General features: G+C 39.6%; 1 protein-coding gene across 1 annotated transcript; it reads left to right on the forward strand.

Annotated features, from left to right (window-relative positions):
- The first annotated feature begins 5,213 nt into the window (after positions 1 to 5,213).
- Positions 5,214 to 12,916, forward strand: RHO (rhodopsin). The gene is made up of 5 exons (XM_063291643.1): positions 5,214 to 5,574; positions 8,883 to 9,051; positions 9,690 to 9,855; positions 10,889 to 11,128; positions 12,794 to 12,916. The coding sequence occupies exons 1-5, from the start codon at positions 5,214 to 5,216 to the stop codon at positions 12,914 to 12,916; spliced, it is 1,059 nt and encodes a 352-aa protein (XP_063147713.1).
- Positions 12,917 to 13,130: the final 214 nt, after the last annotated feature.

Raw genomic sequence — 13,130 nt, forward strand, 5'->3', positions numbered from 1 at the left:
TCTTGATTTTTTTGACAACTCTTCCCCCTGCAGATGCCACTGGGTATAGCTGGTGCGATAGTCAAAATTGCACAAAGGTCTCATAGGTGGTGTTTGGGCAGAATGATGAGATATGAATGGTAGAAAGCCCTGGAGCACAATAATATCACACCTTGGTATGTTCAGGAAAACATTCACATTCTGCATTCTCACTCCTATCTGCTGGAATTATAGATCCTTCATCAATAAAAAAATCCTTTGATACTCCAAGGTGTTGCAGCAACTGGCCAGCGGGCTTCCAGGGAATAGCTATATTAGCATCCCCTAATTTATAATGTTCTTTTCAAGGGAAGTTTTAAATGACCCCTGTTCGGCCAAAGGAGTCATACCACTTGCCACATGCATGTGAATTGGAAAGGCAACCACTGTTGTACATAAAAACAAAAGCGAATATGATTTTGTTACAATCAAGACAGCCCTTTTGAGATCAGCAGTCACCTACCCAGGGTCCCTGTTTCCTCTGTGAGCGTCTGCAACAGCCGTGCAGCTGCACCAATGACTCGTAGCTAGGCTTTACAGTTGTTAGGCAGGGAACCTTAAATGCAATCACTGTTGTCCCAACTAAACAGCTACTATATTATCAGCAAACAGCCAAGACAAGGGCAAGAATCCCAGGCCTAGCAGCTCATGTGCAGGTGTGGTTTGCTCATCCAGCTAAGAATGTGTACTTGGATTCTATTCTTGCTAGTTCCTCTTCAAAACATCTCTATAGGATAGATCATTATGACAAACATAACCATGCATAGGCATATTACTGCAGCATCTGGCCATAGTGGCTGGGAATTCTGGGAGACAAGGGTACCAAATTGGGAGAGCTGGTACCAGGAACACTGAACTAGATGGGTCAATGAACTGACTCCTAAGGCAGCTCATATATTCTACGTAGGCATGAAAACAGTTAAATGGAAGAGACTGCTGAGAATAGGTAGTGTTAACCATATGCAGATGTAGCAGGGACTTTGACAGTGATCTTGACAGCAGATTTTTCATGCCAGCAAAGGAGTCTCTTTATGTCTCTCCATTATTGCTCAAAGCCTTCAAGGTTCTGATAAACACACAATTAATTCAGAAATGGCAGTTCAAACAAATTGGTTAGAAAGATAACCTTTGCCTTACTGTTACAGATCAGAACAGTTTTAAACATCTCACACTTCTCTTTTGCTGTTTTTTTTTCCACCCGGTTGATGCATGTGACATACTTTTGCTGGTAAGCTGTGTCCACCTCAGCAATGGCTTATTGAATCAGTGCTTAATATGATCCATTTCTTTATCTGAAAGATAAACCTTTAATCCAGCAACGCCAAATCCATGCAGTACTTAAGAAACTATTAGCTATTTAGGCCATGTCCACCTAGCAGTTTCCCATGTCCTTGGATGAGCTTGGCCAAGTGGGAAGCATTCCTAATGAAAAATCTGTGTATTTCTCACCAAGACATCTCCTTTCAGGCATTCAAGCTTGCTTTCCTGCACTGGATCTGCAATGCCTTCCCGTCCTTCCTTCCTCCCTCCGTTCCTTTTGCCTGAATGACTTATTATTTTGTGCATTTTGGTGATCGGTTTGGTCCCCCAAGACAAAGGGATGTATTCAAATCATGATCTAATGTTTATCAAATACATCTGCATTTCTTTGCTTTCCATTATTAATATATTTTATTTATAGTTTAGACTTGGATGGTAATATGCATAAAATATGTGACTAGATGGATTAAAGCCAAAGGCTACTTATGAAGATAGAGTTAAATGAGAAGTTGCTCTGGAAATGCTTTCATTGTATTCTGGTTTTGCATGACCATTTTTGTCCTCATGAACAAATTAAGTGAAACGTGGTTTGGGAGGTCCGCAGCAGAATCGGCTATGCACAGCTTTGATTGGCTAGCGCCTGGTGTCGTCATGATTCTACCTCTTTCCCCACCCCTGGCCCCTGTTCCTTGGGGCAGTTCTGGAGTTTTTTGAAATAAAAATAATAAGGTAAGAAATACAAGCTTAATTAAATATGTATGTATCATGAACAAAAACGAGTCAAATATTCTAACTATGTTTTCAAATTAGTAAGGCCTGGAATCAGTGTCATTTATGTTGTGGGCACAACTTCCTTCATGAAGAAAAGATGACAACTGCCTTACGTAATTTTGTACATAATTCAGTGGCAACTAAATGATATTGTCACGGTACATTTCTATTCTTTTTTGCCACTCTTCCACTCAGCCATACTTTCCCTGCTGCAGCCAATATTCACTTGTTAATTTTTGATTGGGTATTGCAGCTCCTCCCAATATTCTGCAAAGGAGAAGGCAGTATTTAAGCCTTGATGGACGAACCATAAACTTTGTATGCAGAAGGCCCCATATTTTAAGCCCTGGAATTTTCTATTTAAAGGACTTTGGGTCAAAAAGGATGAGTAAGAATTCTGCTTGTCCTCCTTTTCTCTAATGGTATTTGGAAGTGTAGTATTTTCCCCCCAAAAGACAGTTTGGAGCCCAAAATAAAAGCTGCAAGGTTTCTGTTGAGGCCACATTTCCTCGGGGGTAATCTGTTGGGGACCTTACCCTCACACAGCACAACCACAACACAGATGCTCAAATTGTTCTTTACTTCAGATTCCTTAATCTGGTCTTTAGGACCCAGCACTAAATGAGAGCAGTGAGACTGGGAAGCTCATTTGCTGATAAGACCTGATCTCTTCCCTCTGCCTCGTTGCAACCTGGCTATTGCCCCCCACCAGATTCACCCAGTTGATTTGCCTAAGCATAATTTTCATACTACCTTCACATTTTAGTTTGATGACTTCAAAAATAAGAGTAGCAATGTAGAAAATGTTCTTGATAAAAATAATGGTCTAGGATGCAACATAGCGACTATTTTATTACTTCCTGTAACTTTTAAAAACCTTTAAACTATGTGAATATAAATGTATACACAAGACAAATAATTGAAATATAAAACTATGGTCTAGAAACAATTCTGTGTGCATGCAGAAGAAAAACCAATACATGGATCACCAGAAATTCTAGAATGTTCCCTCCCTCCCTCCCTCCCTCCCTTCCATTTTCCTACATTCTTCATTAGATTAAATATTGAATTGGATCCAGGTTCAGGCTGTGCTAAGCTAAAAATTACACATGTAGCTCTTTAAGCAAGCTTTGTGGCTTACTTCATCGTTTGAACTCCAAAAACCTGCCATTTCAGGTTTCTGGAAATTGGGAACTGCAATTTATAATTGAATATAATCCCCAGATTTAGGAACTTCAAATATCAGCCATTTTAGATTGTGATGACATCCTAAACCCTAAAGCTGGCTTAAAGAGCTGTCAGACATGGGAAGAGAAAATGGTGGTGCACACACATTTGCTAAGTGAACTGTTTATTTTATTTTATGGTGTGATCATAACCACTATGTGAAATCAATCAGAAGACCTATTTTAGTCATGATTAACCTGTCCAATTAATGTCAGTGTAACCATTGGCTATAAATACACCATAGAATAGATTTCCTTCTAGTAATGTATGTTTTGCTACCACTTTATCGGGAGACACTTGACAGTAATTATCCCTGGAAATAATAGGGGATCATTTGAGTACCTGGGAATTTCAAGAATGGCTTTGGTTTCTTTTTCGGTTCTTTTTGGCCACTGTCCAGAATGATTTCTGAACATTTGAATCAGTTGAAACAAGTTGGTTGTGTAGCTAACCTAAGTACATACAGCCAGTTTGGTCTAGTGGTTAAGGTGCTGGGCTAGAAACCAGGAGACTGAGAGTTCTAGTCCTGCCTTAGGCCTAAAAGCTGGCTGGGTGAGCTTGGGCCAGTCACTCTCTCTCAGCCCAACCCACCTCACAGGGTAGTTGTTCTGGGGAAAATAGGAGGATACCCAACTCTGTGTTGGGTAGTGATAGGATTACTTAAGTGGTTAACAGAGCAGAATGAGGGATTCTGTACTGGAGGGTATGTATTAATTTTAGAGCTATTGCTTAAAAGCCATGAGTAGGAGAATGATATATCTGCACAAAGAGTGGAGAATTCTTTACTTTCAAAAACAGTAGGGAACGTTACAGTCACATTACAGTTACAGTAGCACAAGGCAGAAAAAGAGGATTGGTTAATGATTTGGGAGGTGTGGACAGACTTCTCTTTTCCTCTTCCATTTCTCATGGTAAGTAGAGCACATGGGCTCTCCCAGGTTCTACCATAGTTCATCTGTTAACCCACGTCCGCCTCACCTGTGCTTTATCAATTGAAGAATACAGGCCTGGTGTACCTTTTTAGAGATGCAATCAGGCTGATATTTATTGTTTTCTGTTTATTGTTACGATGGTTTAATGCTGTTTTGCATTACATGGTTTTGTGCTTGGTTTTTAATTGTAAGAGATGTTCGAGTTGGGAGACACATTATAAATGATGGTTGATGATGCTCATGTTGAAATGCAAGTTAATTCTCTGGTATAAGTGTAGATCAGTTTTATTCCTATTCCACCATCATGAGGACTAACTGCAGGAATTTGGGATTGTAGTTCTGTAAAAGCAGTGGGCATCTGTAACAAAAAAAAGAAAAAAACACACACGTGCACACATCCTCAGTGTCAACATAATTCCCAAGATTCTTTCAAAGAAGCCACTTTCAAAGTAATTTCAACTCTGTATATGCCTATTCTCCTCACCAGACAATGTGAATGAGGAAACTAGCTTCCTAAAGGTGCTGCACTATCATTCTCAGTATCCCTCACCACTGCCCATGGGGCTGTCTCCTTCCAATACAAATGAGATCTTCCAGAAGGAGCATGTGATGTTTTTGTACTGGTAAGAGTAGATGGCACAAAGCAACCTCTTGGAACAGACAGAAGCTGACCACTCTGTCCTTCACCCTATTTTACACCTCTGTGTGGTTACCCATGCTGTGTATCTGAATATGCTTACAACTCTTTTGAAAAGAAGTACAATGTGAGTGTCAATCCAGTGTGTGGAATTAAAAGGACCAATTTTTATCTTGGATTATTATGATTGATGTTGACCTAAGTCTGAGTTGTGCTGACACTGGTAACATAGTCTTAACTAGGGTCACCTTTTATAAAGGTAGCAGTGTTAGCTTGGAAGGAACAGCTCAGCTAATAGCTGCTCAAATATAAGAAGGGTGTTAGAAAGACATTCTTGCTGGAAACAAGATACCTAAGAAGCTGCCACCATGAATGGAACAGAAGGCCTTAATTTCTATGTCCCTATGTCAAACAAGACTGGCATTGTTCGGAGTCCTTTTGAGTATCCCCAATATTATTTGGCAGATCCATGGAAATATTCTGCCCTGGCCGCGTACATGTTTCTTCTGATTTTGCTTGGATTTCCTATCAACTTTCTAACTCTGTATGTCACCATCCAACACAAGAAACTCAGAACACCCCTGAACTACATCCTGTTGAATTTGGCAATAGCCAATCTATTCATGGTCTTAGTTGGCTTCACCACCACCATGTACACTTCCATGAATGGATATTTCATTTTTGGGACAGTAGGATGCAACATTGAAGGCTTCTTTGCTACATTGGGCGGTATGTATTTTGCTTCCCCCTCCCGTGTCATTTTACTATTAATGAACCTATAGACTGTAATCGCATGTTTCAGATTTTCACTGCAGGGTTCTTGGCATATTCTTCATAACACTAAAGGTTCCTCAGAATTTCAAAAGCAATTAACATTAGGAGATTCTAGTTATATCTTGAAGTTAATAATCTGGACCTGAATGCTAGCAGAATTGAAAAGGAGGCAAGTTTTTGATTTCCTATGAAATGGTGAAAATCAAAAGCACTATATAAAAACTTTGTTACTTTGTTCATCAACTTTCTTCTTTAGACAAAAATTGTTATTGTGATCTTTCTCTGGTTCAGGTAGAGGAACTTAGGAAAGCCTCAATAGGTGTCTCTTGCAAGTTTCACTTCTTAATGGACTGGCAAAATTTTACTAAGTCACTTTCAATTCTGCATGTCAGTCTGTAGTAAAGCATTAAAAATTACTTGTGTGTTCAAGTCAGTTTCAAACATCACCTTGCAGTGATTTGAATCCAGTTTGTTATTATACATTTAACTGCTCAAGTGTACTGGTCTGAGGACAGCCCTAATCTTGAAATAAAATAACCTAGGAAAAACTAGCAAATTCTACCAAAGTCTTCCTCGCTTTAGACTGCCTTTACACATAACCAAAGAAAATGGGTAAATCCCAGTTTATTGCCTTTTATGTTGGAATGTAAAGTTCAGAAAGGTGGGTTTTGTACAATCCCGTTGATTTCACTGTGGTTTATAAGGAAGCAAACTTCTAAAAAGTGTCTGCTCCAAGGTCATTCCTTGAGTGCAGGCAGAGAGCAGAGTAAATAACATTTAGGTTGAAAAAAAATGTTTCAAGAACTCACCCCTCTAACTGTTCTAAGAGGGAAATCCTACATGCTATCTACTCTCCAAGACATAAATAGGAGAACTGCTGAGGTGTCGTTTAAGACATAAACGTGGGATGTATTTGAGACTGAAAACTGGACTTGGTGCTGGCAAAGGGCTGGGAGGAAAAATGATGCGTTTTTAAATGTACTCTTGTTCCATTGATATGGTTTTAAGAATGGTATAGGAAGTTCTGTTGTGTGAGCTGAAGGGGAATGGGACAGTGATGTCCCTAATCATAACTTAGTGGCTAAGGTGCTGGGCTAGAAACCAGGAGACTGGGAGTTCTAGTCCTTCCTCAGGCATGAAAGCCAGCTGGGTGAGCTTGGGCCAGTCACTCTCCCTCAGCCCAACTCACCTCACAGGGTGCTTGTTGTGGGGAAAATAGAAGGAGGAAGGAATATTTGGTATGTTTTCCGCCTTGAGTTTTTTATCAAAATAATAAAGGCGGGATAGAAAATAAATAAAATAAATAAAAATAAATATTTTTTCTCTTGATGACAATTTTTCCTCTCTTGGACGTAAATACACCTGTCTAGGAATTAACTGACTGGAGAGAAGACTTGCAGAGATTGAACTATTTTAAGAACAAAATATAAAAATATAAAAGCCATATAGAAATGTTATGACAGGCAGGAAAAGGGGTGGGTTGGCTGCTTTATTCTTTTGCTTCTTAAATTCTCATCCACTCCATGCATATGACTGGGACAGCTCTGAGCAAAATTACAGAGATTTTCCACTATCATATGTGGGTTGAACTTCAAAAACAAGGACACTTGACAAGAGTCTCATCCAGCATGGAATAAGATGCTGGGTAAGCCATGGGAGTAGTTAGCTAAGACATAGCCCAGTATTTCCACTTTGCATCCAATTCTGGATCCATTCTAACAGCAGGATTATCTCTAGGGGCTTAGGCCAAGGTTCCTCTTGTGCTTGATATCTATTGGAAATGCCTGGGACTGACCCTGGACTATTTTGTTTCCAGTGTCTATATTCTATTACCAATCTGAATATCCCTCAGAAAAATGTCTGGCATTTATTTATTTAATTGTTTAGACATTTATTAAGAATTTTTCCATACAATAAAAGACAAATTGAAAGAAAAGCAAGAAAAAACAAAGAAGTGCAAGAAACAAAGAAAAGAACTAAAGTTTAAAAATATGACTTCTGACCTTCTTTTCAACAACAGATAGTTACAATTTTATAATCTCTCCTCCTTCTTATAAATTCCTTCAGCCCCTCATTTAGTCCAAGTCTATCTTAATCTTCAACTCCATAAACCATCATTTAATTTCTTTCTTCTTTTAGCAAAAAGTCCATATAAGGTTTCCAATCTTTCAGAAAAGTTTGTGTTGTTTTGTCTCTGACCAAACAGGTCAGTTTTGCCATTTCGGCGAGTTCTGACATTTTCACAATCCATTCCTCCACTGTGGGGATTTCATTGTTCTTCCATCATTGTGCATACAATAATCTTGCTGCAGTTACCATATAGATGATCAATCTGTCACAGAAAAATGGCTGGCTTTTAATGCCTTACCAGCTCTGTCCTCCATCTACTGGTAAACTCTTAGTATGGATTATTGTAATATGTTATATGTGACAGAATGTTTGGAGACAATTAGGAAATTAAAGTTAGTGAAAAACAGAGTAGAAAGACTGCTTATTGGATCTGGCCATTTAAAGTATGCCACTCTAATTTTATACCTACACTAATTCCAAGTCAGTTTTCCAGCCCAGTTCAAAATGGTATTGATCAGGGATCTACGTTTTTTTTCCAGACCAAAGGCTGTGAATGTGGCTAATGCAAAGATTTCATTTCATTGACATGGCAGCTGTAGTTGCCACATCTATGATTTTCAGGGATGGGGCCTCAGAGTGCCCCGAGTTGTTGATATTTAAAGCCCTAAACAGCTTAGTCCCTGTTGACCTGAAGGAGCACCTTTTCGCACATATCCCTGCTGCTTGTTACAACAGTCTCCAGAGGTCTCTTCTCCGAGTGCCACTGTTCCTGAGGATGTAGTGGTTCTCTCTGTTCTGCAGAATATTATCTTTCCTAAAGAGATCTGGCTGGCAGATTCACTGTACACATACCAACATTTTGCCTTTTGGCAGGCATTTAAATGTTAACACCTTTTTGTTACTTACAGCTCTTTAAATTTTTAAATGTAGATTAATTATACGATTGTCTGGATTTTTATGTTATGTCGTTATACTTTATTTTACTGTTATTCCTTGTTTTATTATTACAAATCATTCTAAGGAAATTTTCTGACTGGGAGACACATAAATGCAATGCAGTGCAACAGCATTACAAAGGATCACAATAATGGAAATCAGAAAATAATGTTTTCATTTGGTCAAGGAAATGTTTTCCCATCTCTCTGTTTTTTCTTTTAATATCTACCCAAGTGGTTGCTTTTACTCTCTTACAGGTGAGATGGCCCTTTGGTCTCTCGTAGTCCTGGCTATAGAAAGATATGTAGTGGTTTGTAAGCCCATGAGCAATTTCCGTTTCACAGAGACTCATGCCATCATGGGACTGTGTTTCACTTGGATCATGGCCTTGGCTTGTGCTGGTCCTCCTCTGGTTGGATGGTCAAGGTGGGTATCTATTGAATTCCTGACATGAATTGATGTACAGACAGGAGAGCGCTAATGAGGCTAGAAATAATAGGCAGTACCAGGTATGCCAATCATATATTTTGCATATTGTATCAAAGGGCTCAATTAAATTACTCCTGTATTGACTTATCAGGGATAAATCCCTGACATATCCTCATTCTTTTAATGTGCACATCCACATTCCTTTCCCTTCTGCTCGTCTTATTCTCTTCCTATGTTCTGCCTGTAAGTTTGCAAATAAGGTGACTATTCAAATCAATATCAGCAAACCCGGTTGGCTAAGAATCCCCAGCAGTTCCAAGCCTCTAAGACTGGTACCAGATGCACAAACTTGTATGTTAATGAAGAAACAAATAAATAGATAGATAAATAACACAATAGCCAGTATAGTGAACTAGTTCTGCTTACCTAATACTATCTTGGAAATAAAAGTAAATAAATCTTACCAACCTCAAATAAGAAAAATATGTTCCCAAGATCTCTTCTTTGAAAGACACAAAGCCTACATAATTTTTGACTCTAGGGAAGTAGTTCACATATTAACAATATTAAAAGTTGAGTATGGCTATTTAATTCTGCAAACTGTAATATTCCACCTACATTTTATTTAAATGCAGGTATATCCCAGAAGGTATGCAGTGCTCATGTGGAGTTGATTATTATACACCAACCCCAGAAGTCCATAATGAGTCCTTTGTCATTTATATGTTCATTGTACACTTTGTCATTCCATTGACTGTTATCTTCTTCTGCTATGGACGTCTTGTCTGCACTGTTAAAGAGGTAGGTGATTCTACAAAAAGAGGACACTTTTCTCCATCAGGCCAATTCAGGCTGAAAACATTTAATTCACACAAGGGGAATAAGAACTAGAGGTGTTAGGATAATAAAAGTTTTGATTGCTCAGTTCTCTTTGGAAATAACATTATAGTCATAACCACCACCAACTGCAGTGTATCTGCAATTTCCCAGGCTTTTCCAGCTGTATCAGTGCTAATACTTCACTAAGTTCTAACAGTTTTTGAGATATCCTTCTCTAGCATCCCAGAATAGATATGAGCTTTGCTGCAAAGAAAGACAAGTACTGTATATATTTAGAAGAGCTTATGGGAGCATATGTGTTGGGGCATAATGTAGATGGGGACAAGAGGAAAATAGGGGTGGGCAAAGCCCAAAATGGCCACATCTGAAGTAAAACCAGATTGTTCTCAAACTTCCTCCATTTATTTTCATAAGTTTATTTTCATTAATTTATTTATCAAACTTTATCACTGCCCATCTCCCTCCCAAGGAGGGACTCTGGGCAGTTTACAATAAAAAACAAAATTACAACCGGAAACATTTATAAATACGATAAATACAATAAAAATAAAAATATAGTGGAATCTAGATGGCTGAGAGTTCTTTATCAGTCCGTGAGTGTAATAGGTCCATCGAGAATCACTCTAGGGTGTTAGCCATCCCCAGGTGTAGCTATTCCCCCTCCCATTCCAAGCCTGCTGGCAAAACCAGGTCTTTAATCTTTTTCGAAAGTCCAGGAGCGAGGGGCCTTTCTCACCTCTGGGTAAGTTGTTTTCCTTACCCAGACTTCCCCCTAAAATTTACTACATTTAATTTTAACTTAGTCACAAAAAATGGTGTCAGCTGCTGGTGGGACTGAAGGCCACACATGTATCTTAAGGAGCTGTACATAACCTAGAGTTCCTTCTTTCCACAATTATTACAATGTACAGAGTCCTTCCTCCAGTTAACAGCTGCCCATTCTGAACAGCACCGTTACAAAGTCTTCATCACATCCCCTCATCATGTTTTTTAGGCTGCTGCTCAGCAACAGGAATCAGCCACCACCCAGAAGGCTGAGAAAGAAGTCACTCGCATGGTCGTCATCATGGTGATTGCCTTCCTTATTTGTTGGGTCCCTTATGCCAGTGTGGCTTTCTATATCTTTACTCATCAAGGATCTGACTTTGGCCCTGTCTTTATGACCCTCCCGGCCTTCTTTGCCAAGAGCTCTGCGATCTACAATCCAGTGATTTACATCGTATTGAACAAACAGGTAACTTGGAAATGTCGCCACAGCTTTTCAAGAATGTAATGATAATGGGTGTTTACAGCATTTTTCCTAAGTGCTTAAAGTGCTCCCTATATACATCATCATAATTCATGTTACAAGCCCTGCCAGGTAGACTAATTATTCCCTGTATTATAAATATGACTGGGGAAGGCCTGTAGAACTTCTGTGGTTTCACTGCTGGATGGCAAATGAAACTAGCCCATGACGTATCCTTTCCCTGGACTGAATGTTGCTCCTTCATTACATGCTTAGCAGCAGTGCATCTTGCTGGGGTTGACATGTCAGTCCAAAAAATCCCAAAATACCTGTTCAAAGTGTAAGGGGTGGGGTATGGTTAGGGGCCAGATAAGAAGTTTTTACACTCTTGAACATGCACTACTCTTGTTGCCAAAGGCCTGCTCCTTCTTTCATTTGATCAAAACAACCAGCTGCTGATGAAACTCAGTGTTTGTGAGCCTTTCAAGGCAAGATGGCGAAACTCAGACATTTTAAGCAGACTGAATGATAGGTTTATGAATTATTTCCTTGGTGGCTGGGCTGTGCCAAGGATTTTCACTTACCTTGAAACACAGGGACAGCCATGGAAGGACAAATACAGTGAAGACCTAACCAACTGGTGCCTGCCAGGCACATTAGACTACAAACCCCATCATTCCCAGTGGATCAAAGGGCATGTTGGCCGTGGATGAGGGATTCAACAGTCCGTTCTGAGGGAGCCAGATGGTGGGAGGCTGCCCGTACAAATGAATTCATGCAGCAGTGTCCAGATTTTTATTCACTTTATTTAGTATTAAATTTATATCCCACTTTGCAACACTCAAGGCAGCTTACAGGAATAAAAAAAATACAGAGTAATATAACAAAACATAACAGTAACACTGATGCAATTTAAATCAAGCCCAAGTTAAATTGGTTTTATGATTAAAATTAATGGCTTGAAATGGACTGGAAATTAAAGTAATCATTAAAATAATTAATAATTAATAAAAGCTTGCCCCAAAAGCAGTGCCTTTGCCATCATCCTAAATACTGGGGGAATGGGAGCTAAATACCTCTCCTTAGGTACTGCATTTCATAGCTGGAGCTTCTCAGAAAAAGCCCTTTGCTGTGTATCCAGTAGCCAAGTTTGTGGCATGGGGAGCATCTTCAGAAGGGCCTCTAGCGCTCATCTAAGTCCCAGGCAGGCTTATACCAGGAGAGGTATTTGCAGACCACCTGATTCTAAGCCATTTCGGGCTTTATAAGTCAACACTAGCACCTTCAATTGTGCCCAGGAGGTGCGGATCTTTCAGTGCAGGCATCATACGATCCCTATATCACGCACAGATCAGCAGCCTGGCTATCACTGTTTGTGCATTTTCTGGATGCTCTGACAGCCCAAGATAAAGCACATTGCAGTACTTGAGAAGGGTTGTAAGTAAGACGTGGGTAACCTTCAGTGGATAACCTTCACTAAACCTGCAGCTGAGGAAGGGCTGAAGTTGGTGCATTAAGGCCAATTGTGAAAACGCATCTCTTGGCAGAACAGCCACCAGCATGTTCCAGATGCTAGAAGTATTGTGATCTTTTGATATGGTTATTACAGCTTGTTCCTGAAGGTGTAGATTCCACATGCTGATGATCTTTTAAAATTATTTTTATTTGTAGTTCCGCAACTGTATGATAACCACCCTTTGCTGTGGAAAGAATCCTTTGGCAGAGGATGACACTTCTGCTGGCACCAAGACAGAGACATCTACAGTCTCCACAAGTCAGGTTTCCCCTGCCTAGATCCTGTACGGAAGCCTTTGATTTCCAAATACTTCATTTGTGTGGCAGCATATTTCCCCCTCTCACCACTCCTTATCGTTTACAACATACCACTTCCAACTCACCTGGCAGCATAACCTCCACATTCCAGGTTGTGATTACAAGAGAATGAGGCCATACATATTCAAGTTGCAATCCTATTTACTTTTATCCTAGAATATGGGATTCAGTTTGT

This window comes from Candoia aspera, chromosome 2, assembly GCF_035149785.1.
Source record: "Candoia aspera isolate rCanAsp1 chromosome 2, rCanAsp1.hap2, whole genome shotgun sequence".
Lineage (NCBI taxonomy): Eukaryota > Metazoa > Chordata > Lepidosauria > Squamata > Boidae > Candoia > Candoia aspera.